The sequence below is a fragment of the Balaenoptera borealis genome (genome assembly GCF_965194805.1).
Source record: "Balaenoptera borealis genome assembly, chromosome: 6".
Taxonomy (NCBI): Eukaryota; Metazoa; Chordata; class Mammalia; order Artiodactyla; family Balaenopteridae; genus Balaenoptera; species Balaenoptera borealis.
Window position 1 is genome coordinate 47,476,395 of NC_138863.1, and position 22,472 is coordinate 47,498,866.

The following is a 22,472-nucleotide window of genomic DNA, read 5'->3' on the forward strand; positions in this document are numbered from 1 at the left end:
AAGGAAATAGTCATTCAAGTCCTGGAAGCACAGAGTCCCATACAGAATAAATCCAAGGAGAAATGCGCCAAGAGACATATTAATCAAACTGTCAAAAAATTAATACAAAGAAAAAATATTAAAAGCAGCAAGGGGAAAACAACAAATAACATACAAGGGAATCCCCATAAGGTTAACAGCTGATCTTTCAGCAGAAACTCTGCAAGCCAGAAGGGAGTGGCAGGACATATTTAAAGCGATGAAAGGGAAAAACCTACAACCAAATTTACTCTCCCCAGCAAGGATCTCATTCAGATTCGATGGAGAAATTAAAACCTTTACACACAAGAGAAAGCTAAGAGGATTCAGCACCAACAAACCAGCTTTACAACAAATGCTAAAGGAACTTCTCTAGGAGGAAACACAAGAGAAGGAAAAGACCTACCATAACAAACCCAAAACAATTAAGAAAACGGTAATAGGAACATACATATCAATAATTACCTTAAATGTAAATGGATTAAATGCTCCAACCAAAAGACATAGACTGGCTGAATGGATACAAAAACAAGACCTGTATATATGCTGTCTACAAGAGACCCACTTCAGACCTAGGGACACATACAGACTGAAAGTGAGGGGATGGAAAAAGATATTCCATGCAAATGGAAATCAAAAGAAAGCTGGAGTAGCAATTCTCATATCAGACAAAATCGACTTTAAAACAAAGACTATTACCTGAGACAAAGAAGGACACTACATAATGATCAAGGGATCAATCCAAGAAGAAGATATAACAATTGTAAATATTTATGTACCCAACATAGGAGCACTTCAATACATAAGACAAATGCTAACAGCCATAAAAGGGGAAATCGACAGTAACACAATCATAGTAGGGGACTTTAACACCCCACTTTCACCAATGGACAGATCATCCAAAATGAAAATAAATAAGGAAACACAAGCTTGAAATGATATATTAAACAAGATGGACTTAACTGATATTTATAGGACATTCCATCCAAAAACAACAGAATACACTTTCTTCTCAAGTGCTCATGGGATATTCTCCAGGGTAGATCATATCTTGGGTCACAAATCAAGCCTTGGTAAATTTAAGAAAATTGAAATCATATCAAGTATCTTTTCTGACCACAACGCTAAGAGACTAGATATCAATTACAGGAAAAAATCTGTAAAAAATACAAACATATGGAGGCTAAACAATTCATTACTAAATAACCAAGAGATCACTGAAGAAATTGAAGAGGAAATCAAAAAATACCTAGAAACAAATGACAATGAAAACATGACGACCCAAAACCTATGGGATGGAGCAAAAGCAGTTCTAAGAGGAAAGTTTATAGCAATACAATCCTACCTCAAGAAACAAGAAAAATCTCAAATAAACAACCTAACCTTACACCTAAAGCAATTAGAGAAAGAAGAACAAAAAAAACCCAGAGTTAGCAGAAGGAAAGAAATCATAAGGATCAGATCAGAAATAAATGAAAAAGAAATGAAGGAAACAATAGCAAAGATCAATAAAACTAAAAGCTGGTTCTTTGAGAAGATAAACAAAATTGATTAACCATTAGCCAGACTCATCAAGGAAAAAAGGGAAAAGACTCAAATCAACAGAATTAGAAATGAAAAGGAGAAGTAACAACTGACACTGCAGAAATACAAAGGATCATGAGAGATTAATGCACGCAACTAATTATATGCCAATAAAATGGACAACCTGGAAGAAATGGACAAATTCTTAGAAAAGTACAACCTTCCGAGACTGAACCAGGAAGAAATAGAAAATATGAACAGACCAATCACAAGCACTGAAATTGAAACTGTGATTAAAAATCTTCCAACAAACAAAAGCCCAGGACCAGATGGCTTCACACGCAAATTCTATCAAAGATTATAGAAGAGTTAACACCCGTCCTTCTCAAACTCTTCCAATATATAGCAGAGGGAGGAACACTCCCAAACTCATTCTACGAGGCCACCATCGCCCTGATAGCAAAACCAGACAAAGATGTCACAAAAAAAGAAAACTACAGGCCAATATCACTGATAAACATAGATGCAAAAATCCTCTACAAAACACTAGCAAACAGAATCCAACAGCACATTAAAAGGATCATACACTACGATCCAGTGGGGTTTATCCCAGGAATGCATGGATTCTTCAATATATGCAAATCAATCAATGTGATAAACCATATTAACAAACTGAAGGAGAAAAACCATATGATCATCTCAATAGATGCAGAGAAAGCTTTCAACAAAATTCAACACACATTTATGATAAAAATCCTCCAGAGAGTAGGCACAGAGGGAACTTACCTCAACATAATAAAGGTCATATATGACAAACCCAGAGCCAACATCGGTCTCAATGGTGAAAAACTGAAACCATTTCCACTAAGATCAGGAACAAGACAAGGTTGCCCACTCTCACCACTATTATTCAACATAGTTTTGGAAGTTTTAGCCACAGCAATCAGAGAAGAAAAAGAAATGAAAGGAATACAAATCAGAAAGGAAGAAGTAAAACTGTCACTGTTTGCAGATGACATGATACTATACATAGAGAATCCTAAAGATGCTACCAGAAAACTACTAGAGGCTAATCAATGAATTTGGTAAAGTAGCAGGATACAAAATTAATGCACAGAAATCTCCTGCATTCCTATACACTAATGATGAAAAATCTGAAAGAGCAATTAAGGAAACACTCCCATTTACCACTGCAACAAAAAGAATAAAATACCTAGGAATAAACCTACCTAAGTAGACAAAAGACCTGTATGCAGAAAACTATAAGACACTCATGAAAAGAAATTAAAGACGATACCAACAGATGGAGAGATATACCATGTTCTTGGATTGAAAGAGTCAACATTGTGAAAATGACTATATTACCCAAAGCAGTCTACAGATTCAATGCAATCCCTATCAAACTACCAATGGCATTTTTCACACAACTAGAACAAAAAATTTCACAATTTGTATGGAAACACAAAAGACCCCGAACAGCCAAAGCAATCTTGAGAAAGAATATCGGAGCTGGAGGATTCAGGCTCCCTGACTTCAGACTATACTACACAGCTACAGTAATCAGGACAGTATGGTACTGGCACAAAAACAGAAATATAGATCAGTGGAACAGGCTAGAAAACCCAGAGATAAACCCACGCACATATGGTCACCTTATCTCTGATAAAGGAGGCAAGAATATACAATGGAGAAAAGACAGCCTCTTCAATAGGTGGTGCTGGGAAAACTGGACAGGTACATGTAAAAGAATGAAATTAGAACACTCCCTAACACCATACACAAAAATAAACTCAAAATGGATTAAAGACCTAAAGGTAAGGCCAGACACTATAAAACTCTTAGAGGAAAACATAGGCAGAACACTCTATGACGTACATCACAGCAAGATCCTTTTTGACCCACCTTCTACAGAAATGGAAATAAAAACAAATATAAACAAATGGGACCTAATGAAACTTAAAAGCTTTTGCACAGGAAAGGAAACCATAAACAAGAAGAAAAGACAACCCTCAGAATGGGAGAAGATATTTGCAAATGGAGCAAATGACAAAGGATTAATCCCCAAAATTTACAAGCAGCCCATGCAGCTCAATATCAAAAAAACAACAAACCCAATCCAAAAATGGGCAGAAGATCTAAATCGACATTTCTCCAAAGAAGATATACAGATTGCCAACAAACACATGAAAGGATGCTCAACATCACTAATCATGAGAGAAATGCAAATCAAAACTACAATTAAGTTTCAGCTCACACCGGTCAGAATGCCCATCATCAAAAAATCTACAAATGATAAATGCTGGAGAGGGTGTGGAGAAAAAGTAACCCTTTTGCACTGTTGGTTGGAATGTAAATTGATACAGCCACTATGGAGAACAGTATGGAGGTTCCTTAAAAAGCTAAAAATAGAACTACCATATGACTCAGCAATCCCACTACTGGGCATATACCCTGAGAAAACCATAATTCAAAAAGAGTCATGTACCACAATGTTCATTGCATCACTATTTACAATAACCAGGACATGGAAGCAACCTAAGTGTTCATTGACAGATGAATGGATAAAGAAGATGTGGCCCATATATACAATGGAATATTACTCAGCCATAAAAAGGAATGAAACTGAGTTATTTGTAGTGAGGTGGATGGACCTAGAGACTGTCATACAGAGTGAAGTAAGTCAGAAAAAGTAAAACAAATACCATATGCTAACACATATATGTGGAATCTAAAAAAAAAAAAAAAAAGGTTCTGAAGAACCTAGGGGCAGGACAGGAATAAAGACACAGACGTAGAGAATGGACTGAGGACATGGAGGGGGGAAGGGCAAAGTGAGAGAGTGGCATGGACATATATACACTACCAAATGTAAAATAGATAGCTAGTGGGAAGCAGCCACATAGCACAGGGAGATCAGCTCAGTGCTTTGTGTCCACCTAGAGGGGTGGGATAGGGAGGGTGGGAGGGAGACATAAGAGGGAGGGGATATGGGGATATATGTATACGTATAGCTGATTCACTTTGTTGTGCAGCAGAAACTAGCAAACCATTGTGAAGCAATTATACTCCAATAAAGATGTTAAAAAAAAAACAAACCTTGTAAAGTTTTTAAAGTTTTAGCAAAATACACCGCAACTCAAAGTGAAAAAATAATAATAAAAAAATAAAAATAAAAACAGTGGAGTTTGTTAATTGCAACAACTGGTAGAAATGGTAGAACAAGTGTGGATGTACAGAGGGAGGGAAGATACAGTTTTTTTTGTTTTTTTTTTTTAAAGATTGATTGATTGATTGATTGATTGCTATGTTGGGTCTTCGTTTCTGTGCTAGGGCTTTCTCTAGTTGCGGCAAGCGGGGGCCACTCTTCATCGCGGTGCGCGGGCCTCTCACTATCGTGGCCTTTCTTGTTGCGGAGCACAGGCTCCAGACGCGCAGGCGCAGTAGTTGTGGCTCACGGGCCTAGCTGCTCCGCGGCATGTGGGATCTTCCCAGACCAGGGCTCGAACCCGTGTCCCCTGCATTAGCAGGCAGATTCTCAACCACTGCGCCACCAGGGAAGCCCGAAGATACAGTTTTTATAGGTGTCATTCATAAGTTAATTGTTAAATAAAGTGTAAGATTCCATCATCTTCGTAACGTAGGTCATGACAGCCTTATGTAAGCGTACTAGTGCTGCTGAATATAAAAAATACTTTTCAATATTACCGTTTTACTCAGAGGATATCAAATATATTTGAAAAGAAAAATTTCCAGTTGCTTACTCTAATCTATAAACTTTTTTATATCTAACAATTATTGACACTTCTGATCAATTTGATAAGAATGAATAGGTCAAATTATAATATATGTGTAAACTTCTTAATCAAATTTCCACTTTCAAATGTATTTTTTAATTTGCAAAATTATACAATAATCATTACTATTTTCATAACTTGTTTACCTCCTTTGGATAAAAATATCCTGTAAATTAAACTCTCCATTAATTTGAAATAATGTATGCAGAAGACTGGTATAATCTTTCTTTCATTGGATCAAAGGGACTGCCTATAAACACTTTAATAACTATATTTATGTTTCAAAAGTGACATGTCTCCTCCAAAGCTTAAATGAATTTCAAACATCTAACTAAATAGTACTTGATGAGAGATTTATGTACTGTTTTTATAAATAGATTAGATTATAAAAAATTAGAAAATACCTGACTTATTGAGAGTAATTCCAGTCATATACAGAAAATTATCCACTTTCAAAAACTGTTGTAGGACTGTAAGGTAGCCTGTAACGTTGCTAATGTGATGCCTGTTGGGTAGTCTAATTAAGGCTTTTGAAAACTGAACACTTGGTTGAGATTTAGCATCTGGAAAAAGGAAACCTCATTAGCAAACAGACAAAACAAATGCATATTAAGCAGAGCACTATTGGTCAGGACATTTTACTCTAAGTGAACCAGTTATTTCTAAAACATTACTGACATCTCCTAATTATAATTATTATTTTATATTCAGATCTGAATAAATAAGAAATGCCCCTTTCTTTAGATCACACAAGGCACCTTTAGCCTAGAGAGTGCTTGATTCGCCTGCCCAGAATTTCTTCACCCTTTGAGTTTCACTCTAGGGAACCACACATTGACCCATGTGGTTCACTTGGGGCTTCATTTCTGCAACAAGAGTAGAGGTAATGGTGCATGCCAGAATGGGCTGAAACCAATCAAAAGCATCTCATTATCCTGTTGGCCACAATGATTTGCTGAACTATAGGACTTGTGACAACCACAGTTAATGAGATGCAATGTGAGTTTTGCTTGGACTTCTAGGGGTTAAAGACCTGCTATTCCCCACTAGATTTTATGTGAGCAGATATATGTCTGGGAGTTGCAAAAGCCATCTTGTGACCAAAAATGAAAGCTCGTTTGAAAATGAGACAATATTTAAGGACTGGAGAGTTGAGAAATGGAAAGAGTAAAACTAGTTCTCAATTATTTCAACTGAAGCCCTGATCAAGCCATGTCTAAAGTTGGTCCCATTCCTACACTTATCAATCATTTGAGCAATAAATAAGTGCTTCCTTTGGGCTTAAGCTAGTTTTGGGTTGGGTTTTCAGCAATTTGCAACAGAAAGTATCTTTGATGATAAACCATATACTTAAGTGGGTAGGTTTCTGCATCAGGCAATTAAACATGCATTAGAAGTTTTTCAAATGCCAGGCATTCAATTTATAAATATTATCTCATGTAAATAACTTTGAATTGACTATCCTCTAATTTATGGAGAACCCAGGGACAATATTGATTTTTTTCTGTAATCAGCAGATCTTTAACAATCAAGGGTCAACTCATATCATTAAAACTAAAAATTATCAGAAACAATCAGTTAAATTCTTAGGATGAAAAAAGTATCCGTTTTTAAAGAGTTACATGACAATAAAAAATAAACTATACACTGACTGAGAATTATCTTACATTGTTTTATTTATCATTTATGTATGAAGCTAGAAAAATGGTACCTGGAAAATAAACAGTTAAGGGATATAAAGAAAAACAACACATCTATATTATCCTTGTTAAATTGCTTTGAGGGCACAATGTAATACCTTTTGATCCCTTACAGGTACTATCTACAACTTACTTACTCTTTTAAAATGTGTGGCTTAATTATGATGAAAATCCAAACTTCTTTACAACTGAAAACATGTACACTAAAGAAAATGTCTAACTGAACTTCTCTAAGGTTTTACACATTCCTGGTTTCCAATTTTTCCTGCTCCTTTTACTACAAATATATTTACACACAGGCCTAACACATTTTTCACTATACAAAATGAACAACTTCCTGATAAAATCTTAGAAGGAAAAATATAAACGTTTTTTGGAAGTTAAGAAGTGAGGATGTGTACTTTCTAAGGAAAGATATAACATCATCAGAAACATCCATCCTTTCTCGGTTGGCCTCACCAATAGGTCAACTCTTAGGGAAATGAGGCAGTAAAAGGAATTCCAGAGGGCTCACAGTGTTCTCACAGAGATGGGCACGTGGCATGGGCAGTGCCACCCAGACAGACGAGAGCTCACCACTGCTTGGTACAGTGGCAAAGGAGTGGTACATGAATATGCTCACGCCGCTCCTTTTCATACAACCCAGCAGAAATTACAATTTGTAATGGGGTTTGAAGAATCCAGTAAGGAGTAGGATGTGTCAAGAGAAAACCAAAACAAACAAATGAAGCAGGACTTTGGAGAACCTGATTTCACTAAGGCCCCAGCAGCATAAAATGTGGCTTCTCTCTGCAAACATGTAGTTTCTATTTACTTTCCACCCTTCATACGCAGCGCTACATCCACCCATCCTGCCATGCACCGGCAAACTCAGTGCAAGAGTAAGAGATTCCACTGCCTTGCTCAGTAAATTACTCTAAGATTAATCAAGCCCTAGTTAATTTTTTCCAAATGATAGCGTTAGGCTTTCTTTTTTTTAATACATTAGGACTAAATAAGATAGCTTCTGAAGATGAAGAGAACTTCAAAAACAGTTCTTTTTACCTTGACTCTTGTATTGGACTTTGAGGTTTTCTGCCTTTACCAGTTCATTCTTATTATGCTTTAGTTCTCAACATTAATTTCCCAAAAGAAACAAAAAAGCCAATTATTGTCACTTATAGAGGTTTTACATAATATGCAGTAAGAGTCACAAAATGCTGGGACTAGTTAAGGGGGGTGAGGAGGTGAGGTAAGGATAAAACTATCATCTTCGTGGTTGGTAAAGCAGAGCTGGAGGACACAGCTTGAATCAGACCCCAAATCACGCTTCCTGTATTCTTGCCCTTGGGATATGTGAGTGGGGCAAATCATGTCTGCCAAGCAGATACTTAACTCCCCAGCCTCAGATCCTTCCCACACAGGCAGCAAGATTAATGTCAGAGGCAGGAATGAAGGTGACCTGCAAACTAGAAAGCCCCAAACGTCTGAGTCCTTTTCCCAATTTCACCAACCACTAAAGCCCAGTGAGAGATGTGATTTGGAAAGCAGTTCAGGGACTCTTTCCAGTATTTCTGCAAGTCAGATGTTCTACTGGGGGTGGCTAAAATGGTAAAAGAGAGAATGATTCCCACTACACACACACAAAAAAATGCTATAGTTTGGTAGTGAAATAAGAATCAGTTCAGATCAACTTATAGTCAGTACTAATCATCCCTGATCAATTTAGATTTTTCCCACCTTATAATCAACACTGATCCACTGGTGAAGAAGCACAGTTATACAATATAGTCAAAATATAGTCTCTTTACTTACTAGCTAAGTAAGAAGTGGTGTACTTACCAGCTAATTTTCCAGTAATTAAAACAGTGTCTTCAAATAGCCATATATTTGCTTGGCTTTGCGGGAACAGTGAAAGTGTAACTGATGAATATACTGTGAAATATAGCATAATTAGGATATTTTATTAGACATGGGGGGAAAACTGGGACAAATATAGTTCTGCTCCAGCAGGTCCTAAAAATGTGGGGAAAAAGAAATTCTGTGATGGGAAAAGCAATTCAAAACAAAGGAAGAATGCATGTAAAATATGATGGAGGAAAAAAAGGAACATAGTAAAGTGAGACCATTCAGCATCACTATTTTACTAATTTTTAAAAATTTTATACGGTAGTTTGTACCAAGGTGACTAATGATGTTCTCTAACTAACCCCAGATATATTTGGTCAAGTTAAATGCTTAAACAACCCTCTGCTATTTTCTCTATATACTCGTTACCTATTTCCTTGTTATATTGAATAATTTTTAAACCGTTTTTCCTGGCCCCATGATTCAAGGTTCTCTCAGGTGGGGAGTACATCACTCTTCTTTTTTAACTTCCCATACAAAGGTGCAGTGCTCTTCTTCACAGTGTGGTTCGCCAAACAGACTGTGCTTTGCCAAAGGAAGAAACAGTTTAACACGTAAAATGATCCAGAGGCAACATTTAGTAGTAGGGAGGATGAAGCTGGACCCGCCTACAAGAGTAGGCACCTGAAATGCCTGGTGCGATGAGTAAGTGCAGATCCCCTGAAAGATAACTAAATTCTTTCAAGATCAGGAACAAGAGGCAGGGACAAAAGACCATCGTTTTATAAGCAAGACCAAATCAAACAACCTGACCAATCCTGCAAAAGAAAAATAAGTTCTGAGGCATCACCTAAAGTACAAGTTCTCACTGATCTCTCTCCTCCATGCAATGCAAGTAAATATCAACAGAAATGATACACTATCCCTAAATCACTTAAGAAAGGATTAAACACACTTGCATGAGAATACTTTTAAAATCTGGAGATATTTCAAAGAGCTGTAAAGGAAATACAGAAAAGACAGGATAAAATATTAAAAGTATACAATGATGTATGGGTGGATGTAAAATAATATACTTTTTTCTTAAGTAGGAATAGAGGACTACCAAATGAAAGTAATTTTAATTCAGAATACACTAACATTTAGATGGATTGTTAGACTTATTAGATTGGAGAGAAGGTGGTTAGGGTAGTAGCTTGGACCCCAAGACGACTGTATCCCATATTTGGATACTTTCTTAGTCCCAGGTAGGTTAAAAAGGGCTACCCTGACAGCTTTTTCTATTAAACCTGAGGAGAATCTTTCAGAAAGTCACTTAAACTTGGATTCAGATTTCCTCTGACTTTAAAAAATGTTTCTGATTATAAACGGGATATATATATCCACTCTGGAAAAGTTGAGAAATACAGAAAAGGAAAGAAGAAAATGATGGTCATCACAATACCACCACAGAGACAACCACTATTAGTATTTCAGTATAGCTCTTCCTGGATTTTTCCTGTGATTTTTCTTTAAAAAGAGGGAGTATGATATTGTATACAGAATATTTTCACCCTGCTTTTTCACTTAAAATAATATTGTAAGCATTTCTGTCCCTCAATAGAAACTTTCATGACATTTTCAAGGTCACATATTTCTTAAAGTATCAAGATTCACTTAACCACTACATTGTACAATATTGTATATTTAGATTGTTTCCATTTCCACTATTACAAAATAATAGTTGACTCAACATCCTTGTGCACAGATATCTGTCCACTTTATTTATATGTTTGTTTTTAGGATAGATTCCCAGCAGTCAATGATGATGAAGATTTCGAAGACACTGACACACACATTTCAAAGTTGTTATCCAGATAACACTGCCGACTTCTCCCACCAGCAGTGTTTGAGGATGGCCATCTTGCCCAGCTTGTCAATATTGAGTATGTTCACTTTTTAAAAATATTTCTAAAGTGAAAAAATCTAAGAAATGTGTATTTGGGGGGCATACTTAGATTATTAAGAAGGTAAAATATTTTATCATATTTACTAATCATTTGTATTTCCTGTTTTGAAAACTAAGTCATGATTTTATCCATTTACCTTATTTAGGCAGGGCCTTGGTTTTTTTACTGATGTGTATGAATTCTTAACACATTAAGGATATCATTCCTCATTATTTCAAATATTTTTTACTACTTTTTAAAATTATGGGGAAATCTACCTTTTATGACATCTTTCATTGCTTTTCAGTTTAAAAAGACCATCCTAAAAAAATAAGATAGTTTATTAAATTTAATGTAATTTAATTTTCCATATTTTAACTTTTTGAGCAATATATTTTGGAATATGGATTCAAATTAATTTACTCCAAATAGTTAACCAAAGTATCCCAATATTACTTATTGAATATTCAGCTTTTTCCTCAATGATTTATGATTCCTATCATAGATTATATTTTTTATGCCTACTAGTATCTGATTTGTACCACATTACAAATCATAGTAAAATATCACTTAATTCTGTAGCTATATATTTTAGTTATCTGGAATGGCAAATTGCCTCTAGTAAATCATCTTTTAAAACAAGATTTCAGGTATTTTGACAATGTGTTCTTTAAGGGTTATTTTGCCAAGTGTTTTGTTAATGCATTAAATCTATAAATTAATCTGGGAAGAATTCAAATCTTTACAATATTCAAGCTAAGAAAAAATATTTTTCCAGTTATCTGGTGTTTTAGTTGATTTTTTTTTTTTTTTTTTTTAGGTCTATCAGTAACATTTGGTAGTTTTATTTTCCCTCCCCACAGTTACTTCAGGTTTTTTTGTAGGTTTCCCTGCATATTTTGTTTGTTCTTGTTGTTCTGAGAGGGATTTCTTTTCATTATTTTTCCTAATTGGTTATTACTTCTGGTATATAAAAACATGTATTGATTTGTAGCGATACTAATTTGTAGTTTTCCAGGGATATGATCATAACTAGAAAAAATGGTTTTGATTCTTCCTTCCTAATAGCTATCCCCTTTTTTTATCTGTTAATATCTTTTTGCTCTGATAATAACTTCTACTACAATGTAAAATAATATAGACATCTGTGTTTAGTTTGTTATTTTAGTAGGATCACCTCTAATATTTTACAGTTAAGTATGATTTTGAGATACCTAAGGATATCTTTGTGGTCCTAGTTTTTAAAGAGTGTGTTCTCGGTTAGGCATGAATGGTGAACTTATAAAATGCATTTCAGGCAACATTTCAGGCAATTGCTGATATTATCACATATTAGTTCTAATTTGTTCTACTAATATGATACATAAAATTAATGAAGTTTGACATCCTCATAGTCCTGCAAAGAAGAAAAATCCTACTTGGTCTTGACAGTATGCTATATTTAAATAATGGTGAAATTCTTTTCTGTATTGTTTAGGAATTTTGCATTTAGAGTTATAAGTATGACTGGTCAATAGAGAGGTGCGTGTATATGAGAGAGAGTATGCACACATGAGGGCATTTAATTTTGTATTACCTTTGTTAGGTCTCAGGATCAAGGCTGTACTGATTTGGTAAAATGATCTGGGGCACTTTTCCTTATAGCCTTTGAAGTTATTTTTACCCAGAACATTTTACCCATGGTTATTAATCTACCTCATCTAAAATCAATATACCATTTATATTATCACAAAACTGTTTGTTTTATTGGATTTTTAAGATTATTGCCAAATTTTTTGATAATTTTTATGATTTTTAAAGCTTTTATGTATTTTTATCTTTTATTTCCCTCATTTTTGTTTAAATTAGCTAGATGTGTGTATAATTTACTTCAAAGAACTGACATTTTGTCAATTATTTCTTTATATTTTTCTAATATATGCCAATCTACTTCAATCTTTTTATTTCCTTTTTCCCATTTTAGTTGGTTTCTTCTTTCATTATTTTTCTCACTTTTGTTGAATGAATAGTTGTACTTCATTTCTGTCTTTAAAAAAAATTAAAGCATTTGAGACCATGAATTCACCTCAAATACATCCCTATCTGGATTTTCCAGTCATTTTATTACAATTTTATTCACATGAGTCTTATTAAATTATCTAATTCATTTTTCATTTTCTTTCTCATTCTAAATTTAAATAGTTCAAGAATTCAAATGTTTCCAATATGAAACTAAATAAAATATCTAAAACCTAACAACAAGAACCACCACAATAAAAAATAAAATTTTTAGAAAGATTGATTACCTAATGTATCATCCTTCCAGTCAATCAGACTTGTATTCTGGTACCTTGTATGGCCAATTTTCCCAGTATTCAATTAGTTATAATAACTCCTACCAATTTTTTTCCAGCTTTATTGAGATATAATTGACATCTAACATCATGTAAGTTTAAGGTGTACAATGTGATGATTTGATATATGTTTATATTGTGAAATGAATGCCACAATAATTAATAATTCTTTCTCCAGTATGCCTCTTGTACTCTCACCTCTCCTTTCCATTTCCTTTCTTACATCAGGCTACTGTCCACCAGCACAACCACAGCTTCATAGCCAGGCTCCCTGAATCCATTTTAGCCCTGCTGTTGCCCTGTTCTTTATACACTGTAAATTCAGTTTCTAAACAACTTACTTTCATGTGCTCAAGGATCTACGAGAACTGCTTTATTATTCATCACGTAAATCTAAACTGTTCATCTTATCTTTTGAGAATGTCCTTTAATTATCTGGCCCTTTACTTTACTTTGGCCCATCCTGCTTCTAACTACTTCGTTGGGCATGCCACACCCCTCTCCCCCACCTGCAGACAAGCTTTGTACCAGAGCAGAGCTGTTGCTCGGGATTCCTTCAAGCTTCTGTAGAAGGAAAAAGACCTTCATGTTTTCTTCAAACTGGCACGCCTTTCTAACCTCCTTATATTGGCTTCACATAGTCTAATTTTCAGTTTATCAGAACAAGAGAAAAAATCATTTACATTTAGTGAAGGCAAAACATTGTTTAACTGCTTACTTGGCATTCTTCCAGTCTTCCAAGGCAGAGGTGTCAACACATAGCCATCTTTGTAAGCAATAATGGTTAGGCTGAGTCCTAACTTGTAGGGTACTCTTATCAACACTGCTCCATTGTTTCTAGTTACTGTGGAATTTGTCTTCGTGTAGTTTACAAACACTTCTACAACTGCTTGACTCAGGTACTGACGACTGATGATGTCATTCACCTGGACTTTCAGCATAAATACAGACACTGGAAGAGAAAAAGAAAATCGCAGCACGTTATATCCTAGAACGCATGTCACTATACTTTAAAATGTCATTTAAGACACCTGAGCCAACAGTACAAAACTGTTGAAAAATTTAGGAAATACATACACATGGATGGATAGAAAGAGGTGTTAAACATTCCAACAAATTCATTATTCTTCCTAAAACTGAATAAATTTGAATTTATTATTAATACGGCACAGTATTATCACTCCATTTTCTCTGCCAATTAGAAGGAGAAGAAGGGAGAACAGTGAATAATGGAAAGAGTTTCTGGCTTTAGGAAAATAATTTTTACTTTATGTTACTATTTTCTAATATTATCAAGTTATATAGATTTAATACTAATTTAAAATACAGTCAAAGGTCTTAGAATAAAATGCCACCTCACCAAACCCATTAGTGCATGGCTAGCTCCTTTATTTTGTTCTGTTGTCTGGAAAGCAGGGGATGTGTTTTAGTTCCAAATTACAAAATATCAAAACAAAATCTCAGATGGACCTAGAGAATATTATGCTTAGTGAAATAAGTCAGAAAGATAAATACTATGATGTCACTTATATGTGGAATCTAAAAAATAACACGAATGTATATGCAAAACAAACACATTCACAGACATAGAAAATAAACTTAAGGTAACCAAAAGGGAGAGGGAAGGGGGAGGGACAAATTAGGTGTATAGGATTAACAGATACAAACTACTATCTATAAAATAGATAAGCAACAAGAAGGTATTGTATAGCATAAGGAATTATAGCCGTTACTTTGTAATAACCTATAATGGAACATAATCTGCAAAAATACTGAATCACTACACTGTATACCTGAAACTAATATTGTAGATCAACTATACTTAAGTTAAACAAAAAAAAAAAAACCTTTTTCTAAAATATAAAAAAACATTATCCATTAAATATATAGACACAACATGTGAAAATAATAAAGTCAAGAAAATAAGAATTAAAGCTTTTTCTACTTAAACCTCCAGCCTTATAGATCTTGACAGTGTGTTCATGCATTTACCAATGATAATGTCTGGCTACAAAAGAACTTTCACCATCATGGAAATGCCTTTGCAAAGCCTGTATCGTAACACCTTTCCTAAGATGCCTTATCTTCTACCATAAATGGGCTCTGCAGCCAGTCAAGGTCCATCTCTGCTATTCCCTAGACATGTGACTCTGGGTGAGTTACTCACCTCTCGGTCCATTTGCTCATCTGTAAAATCAGGAGATAGCAACTATTTTGAGCTAATAAAGTAAAATAATGCAAATAATGTGCTCAGTACAGTGTTTGGCTGTCAAATCTAATGTTAGTATCGTTATTTATAACAAAAATTATTACTTCACAATTGGAGACCACTTCATGAACATGAGTACATCAGTAAGAAACATCTCATAAGGATTAATTATGCTGTTATGCATTTGTGTAAACAAACCCATTTTTTTATAAGAATTTTTAGCAAGAACATCACGTCAGGTAAAAAATCCTAGTCAACAATGACTGAGTTGCAATATTGCTACAAAACTGTTGTCACACCTTATCTATTTTTTGTTAAGATAAGCTAGACTTTAAATTGCTTTTGACCGTACAAAGACATTTTAAATACAAATAGAACCACTGTAACTGCCCAGTCCTAGGAAAGGTACCATTCAGCAAGTTATAAAATAGTCCTGATCCATTTAAGAATCTAAAAATGAGGTTAAATGTTATCCAAACACAATTCTTTATATATTCAGACACAAACATATTTTTCGTAAATTTCCTCATACATGGTAATAATTAACTCTAATAAGAACTAAAATGTGTTGGCGGTTAATGAACCAGGCATTGTGTTAATTTTTAAGTGCATCATTCCATTTTCTCTTCAAAACACCCCCATTAGATAGATACGATTGTCTTCATTTCATATATTGGTAACTGCAGGTTAGCAAGGTTTGTAAGTCGGCCATGGAGGAAACCAGACAAACTCGCCACAGTCTCTCCTCAAAGCTTGTGCTCTTATTGCACTACAATTGCCTGATTATACCCTTAAAAGCTACTCTAGTCCCACTTTAGAGCATGCAAATGGGAAGAACTGGGGGAAACAATGACTCCTGTAGAGTCACACCTTAAAATGAGGTTCCATTAGTATATCTGAAAAATGGTTAATTTCCAGAACAACTTTGTATATATTCAAATGTAAATATGGAGAATAGATTACAAGGCAAAATATAGATAACTGATGTTCATCCACACCTCTACTTTCTCGGCATTTTTAATAATAAAAAGCCTCTGTGGGAGGTTAAATTATTTGTGAGCAGTCATTACTATCATTACTTTTAGTAGAAAAATTCAGGAGCATCTGGTACTAAAAGGTCAACTAAGCCTTGGGCCGTAACTCCAAGCTTTCCTCAAATTATTTAACTACCTCCCCATCATATCTTAAATTCATCCCACTACTATGTTTTCACACTAAAATAAATCAAGTTGCTAACAATTTAAAATCAAAATATGAAAAAGGGCTAGGAATACATACATGTTCCTGTTGCCAAGGAACTGTTGTGTGTATATTATCACAAAAATCTCAATATACCTTTGTAAAATATGTAATATCAAGTCCATTTTACTGATGAAGAAGTGAGATTTCAGACATTCAGGCAGCAATGCAAACTGCCTCAAATCTCACAGTCATTAAGAAGCTGTGTCCATACAGCAGAAACTAACACAATATTGTAAAGCAATTATACTCCAATAAAGATGTTAAAAGAAAAAAATAAAAAGAAGCTGTGTCAGCCTTCAAGTGTCCCCACCCATGAATGACTCCAAAGCCATCTTTACATCATGTTATAGTGAGTCTTGGGGTCACATTACTCAAGTTAATTCAAGGAATGTATGATTGCAATCATCACTGAGAACTTAAATTCTTATACAACATCAACTAAAAAGAAAAAAAGTAATCATACATACATGCTGATACCAAACCATGGCTTCAAATTCAAATGGGAAATACAACTCTTAGGCAAAAAAGTAAAAGGTTGCCATATGTAAATAGGGCATGATGGGCTTCTAAACCAATGTCCTTGAATAGATCCACCTAGTACAAAAAACTAGTTATGTGTAGAGGACAAGTAGCTGCTGCTCAATTCAAAATAATTCCCCCAGTCACCTGCCCCTAATCCCCTAGACAAAATTTGTTGAGCCACTGGCATAAAGCATCTAACTAATGCAGGCCAGACCGTCTGTCAGGCCCTCAAAATGTGAATAAAGATACACAGAGGCTAACAGTTGCTGGAGCTGAATCATCTGAGAGATTCTATGAACTCCTACCCTCTGTGATTTCCAGTGTTTTCATGTCCCTCTCCTTCCAGAAGCTGGGTTGTACTGTCCCTCCTGCTGATCTGTGAGCTATATCAAAATCCCTCCCCCGAATCTTGTAGCCAGAGTCAGGTTCTGTTGCTTGCTTCCAAAGCAAGTACCTTAAATGACATGGGATGCAACTGTAAATATATGATATTTTATTTAATAGGCTACCCTATCTTTTATAAGAGAAGGCAAAGGAGGGAAGGCTAATGTACCAAAAATATGAGAAACCACGTAAGAGGGAGACTGCACATAACTAGAAGATAAGAGAATTAACATTCCCTATTAAAATTTGGTAATGGGTCTTATTCAAATCAAATGTACCTACAATGGTTCCTTCAACAGCATTTTCAGGAATGGGACCCAACAGGGAATTTTTATTAATTTGTTTGCTCCAAAGATTTCAGAAATTCTCAGAGCCTTTGGATTTATAGACAAAGTCCAATGTGTAGTAAGATCTTAAGCTAAACTCATTAAAAAAAAAAAAAACTCTGCATATTCCATATGTTTCATCTTTGTAAAAGTACAGTTGCCAAAATAAGACACCCTAAAACCTCCTGGCATTCTGAAGCTGGGTTTGATTCATAAAATGTTTTCTAATCCAGAATGGATGCTTTTTTTCCACATGTGCTAATAATGTTAATGTAATAAATTTGATGAGAAAATGAGTATCAAATTCAGAAAAAACAATTTGCAAAGGTCAAATCTTGGCTATCAAACTCACAGCCTCTCTGTCTGTGGAGATCCCCTATATCTGTACCTTAGATTGCCTGACAGACTTAAGACATACTGTAGGCCTGACCAGCACTGTCCTCTCTAGCTCAAATGGGAAAATGGGAAAAACTAGTTATTTGTATAATACACACACATGCACACACACGCTGCTCCCTCAGGCCCAGTGCCAGAAACTTTACACATGTTGTCCAATTTCATCCTAATACAAATCTGCAAGACTTCCTCCTTTTAAGGCAAGGAAATCGAGGCTAAAGTTGAGCAGCTAATAAATTACAGGCAGGATTAACAGGTTCATTTTACTCCAAGTTCCATGTGTTTTACTCCACATTCTTTCTCATTGAAAAGCCTTAGGAATTTGGTTTCCATCATATTCACTAGCTCACTTGTTTCCTCCCAGCCAATGCAGAGAAGGAAGTGCTCATTTGCTGATTCTCTGAGCTGCTCCTCCCCTCTCTCAGCCTGGTTTTTCTGGCCCCGACATAAGCAGCAGCAAAAATAGCATTAAAAAAAAACAAAACCCAAAAAACAAAATCTTGGCTGAAAGCCTGGTTACAGCAATTAAAGAGGCACAAACAACTCTTTTTCCTTCAAATAAAAAGTTATAAAGAATTACCTGCCATTGACTTAAACAGGATGCCTCTGACTTCTGTGATGTCAAGTTTGACCAGGCAAACAGCACTGGCAGCCAGAAGTAATATATATCCATAATAATCCCCCTCACTAGCTCTCTTCTCCAACAAAAATACTCTGGCATTTAGACTGGGCAGATTGTGTGATTAAATATATGGTTTTCAACCAGAGGTGCTTTTGTCTCCATAATCTACCTACTCTTCTCCATTGTATTTTTTCAGCTTTCCATGTCCATATTATTTTCTCTGTCATGTAATTATAATCATTATGTCTTGCCCACATAATTTTCTTTTCAGTATGTCACCATTGGTTTAAAAATGGTTCAATATCAAATGATTTCAACTGCACCCTAAGAAAACATATAATCTAAATGTTGAGAGAAACAAGGAAAAATAAAATATACACCCATGAGCAAGGTCTGAGGTTGCTGGCAAAGATTTAACTATTTAGCACATGATTAGAAGCATTAAGTAATGAGCATCACTAAAATTCAAAAGACTACTAAATAGGTATAAAGAAATGTTCTTGAAAAAGCATATTAGAATCAACACTGTATTATGGTTTTGCTACAGGATATAGATAGGTAAATCAAAGTCCAGAATAGCTATTTATTTGACGACATCTGGAGTGGGGTGGGCTGAGAAATTACAACTCCACTTCTTTTCAAGACAATCTGACATCATCTTATTATGTTGTTACTATTATGTAGGTTACAACTATACCCATGGAGAAACTTTCTCAGATTTCTCCAGTACAAAAACTAGCCTACTTCTTTTCAATTATGTTTCAAGCATCTACAATAATTTAATATACAACTTTTTTCCTCTCTAGGAATATAGTGCTAAAAATATACTAGGTAGATAACGTTTTTATAAACAGGTCACAGATAAAATTTAATAAAATATTTTAACAATGAAAATTTTCAAACTTTGAGGTTTATGCATTCTAAATGAGAGCTATAAAAAAATAAAGAACACAAAAATATAGTGAAATTAAATAATTGGTTGGGAACAATTAGAAATGTTTACCTACATTGATTCATTCAACAAATATTTATTGACTGCCTGACTTTGGCCAGATCTGCACTAGCTAGGTAATGGGGCTGCAAACATTAATAGGATACATTCTTACCTTGAGGAAGATTCTAAGGAAACGTGAAAAAACAGTACTGCAGAATTATCTGATATTACTATAGAGGAAGTTTTAAAAAGGCAATATTGAAACAAACAACAACTTTCTATAGTACCTAATACAATCTTCTATGAAATTATGCAGAAATTCAGAATCAACATGTGTAACTATTCCTATAAGTATCAGTCTCAAAGAGAGATGCCTGCATTCCCATGTTCACTGCAGCATTATTCCCAATAGCCAAGATATGGAAACAACCTAAACGTCCATCAGCAGATGAATGGATAAAGAAAACTGGTATATACATGCAATGAGATATTATTCAGCCTTTTAAAAAAAAGGAAATCCTGCCACTTGCAACAACATGGATGGAGCTGGAGGACATTATGCTAAGTGGAATAAGCCAGACACAGGAAGAAGATAATGTATGATCTCACTTATATGTGGAAACTAAATAGTCAAACTCATAGAAGCAGAGATTAGAATGGTAATTGCCAGGGGCTGAGAGGAGGGGGAAATGGGGAGGTGATAGTCAAAGGGTGTGAAGTTTCAGTTATGCAAGATAAATAATACTAGAGATTTAGTATACAGCACAGTGCCTATTGCTAACAATACTGTACTATATATTTAACATTTTCTAAGAGGATTGATCTTACTTTAAGTGTTCTTACCACAAAATAATAATAATAATAGGAGCGGGAAGAAACTTTGGGAGGTGATGGATATGTCTGTGGTTTTGATGGTAGTGATGTTTTCACAGGTGTATAGTTATCCCCAGACTCATTAAGTTACATACATTAAATATCTGCAGCCTTTACATGTCAATCATGCCTCAATAAATGGTTTTTAAAAAATGTGGATCTCATATCTATTTTGGAATCAGTTCACATTATCATTTTTTGAACAGGGAAACTGTTGACATTTTGAGCTCAGATCTCTAAAGGGCCTGCCCATTCATTCTCTCCTGTTTTCCATGATCTGACTCTTTGATCCATTCCAGTGGAGACTTTATGGTGAGAACCCAAAAGATGTTATGACTCAAATCAAACTTTACTGGGGGCATTCAGAGGCCTAGAGTTTGTTCTCCACCCACCATTTTCATACAAAATATTCAGTCAGAGAAATCTTGGTATAGAGCTAGCTATACAGATATCTTAGGATGTAAATAGAAAACATCTGGTTCCACATTTAAATGTCAAGGTATTTAAAGCCTTTAGTAGAGACATCATCATGGTTTCACTAAAGAGAGTTTCAATTAATTCCCAAGTCTTTAGCCTAGCATTCAAAAGCTGACATCTGGCCACCACCTTCCATTCCAGCCTTATTTCCCACTAACCACTCTTTTATGGGGATTAGCAAACTACAGCCTGCAGGCTAACTCTGACCTGCAGCCTGTTTTTGTAAATAAAGTTTTATTGGAACACTGCCAATATACTCATTTATGGATTACCTATGGCTGCTTTTGCTTCAACATCACAGGCCATATGGTCTACGAAGAAATTATTTGCTCTCTGGCACTTTACAGAAAAAGTTTGCAGAACCCTGCTCTACATCATCACATGAATGGGTCACTAGTCACTAACCAAGACCAACCCACTCTCCTGCTACATCATTCCTTTCTTCTATCTGAAAAAAATCTTAATTTTAATCTCTACCCATCAAAAATCCTAATCTATCCTTCAAAGTTTAGGTCAAACGACCCTCTTCAAATAAATGTGGCCTTATCCTAGTTAGATGGGCTCTTTTCTTCTGTACTGAGTTGTCTGATAGCACATAGTATATTATGGTGTATGTTTTACTTTCTGTGCATTTGTCTTTTCTGTGAGAACAATCTCCTTGACAGCCAATACTGTTTCAAACTCAGCCTTGTGTTTTGCCAGAGTTTAGCATGTAGATTCTAGATGAATGCAACAGGGGTGGGGAGGAAGGGAGGGAAGATGAGAAGAGCAGGAAAAAGAGAAGAAATGAAGGAAGAGAGGAAGAGGTGATCAGAAGTGACCACGAACCAGGGAAAGAATGATAATTGTAGGATTTCTACAGAAGCCACTTGAAATTACAGCCAGCTTTCCAGCCCCAGTATTTGGTGAAATTTTGAGCTTAATCCCACAGTTGCCAATGAGAAATATTTTACATTATTACAATAATCACAAAAACAAATATTAAGATTCCTTTTCCTTTTGGAAATTAATACGACTTTTCCTTCCTTCTAAGAAAATTTAACTTGGAAATTTTGACTAGAGAACACATAAGTAGCAAAACTTGCTAAATAAATATAATGCAATTGTATTACATCAAAGATTAACCTTACTTTCACTATTACAAAACAATACGAACAAAGTAGTTTTAAAATTCTTTCTCCCGGGTACCAGCACAATTTCCCTATTTAATTGGAAGGAGGGCCGAAAGTTTAGGAAAGAGTGAGGACAACAAAGGGGCTTGTGAAAGAAAGGAACATATTATTCCACATTCTGTAAAGCAGGGTGGAAATGGCTTCAACAGTTTAATCTCTACAGCATTTCAAATATGGACACACAGCCTCCT

At 35.1% G+C, this 22,472-nt stretch overlaps 1 protein-coding gene across 2 annotated transcripts in view; it reads right to left on the reverse strand.

Moving 5' to 3' along the window:
• FAM171B (family with sequence similarity 171 member B) overlaps positions 1–22,472 on the reverse strand; it is a 66,939-nt gene that overhangs the window by 16,875 nt on the left and 27,592 nt on the right. For both annotated transcript variants that reach the window (XM_082397518.1, XM_082397519.1), the window contains exons 2-4: positions 13,843–14,076; positions 8,858–8,950; positions 5,741–5,899 (exon numbers count right to left, since the gene is read on the reverse strand). In XM_082397518.1, coding sequence (XP_082253644.1) covers positions 5,741–5,899; positions 8,858–8,950; positions 13,843–14,076 — 486 coding nt within the window. The remainder of the gene's footprint in view (positions 1–5,740; positions 5,900–8,857; positions 8,951–13,842; positions 14,077–22,472) is intronic.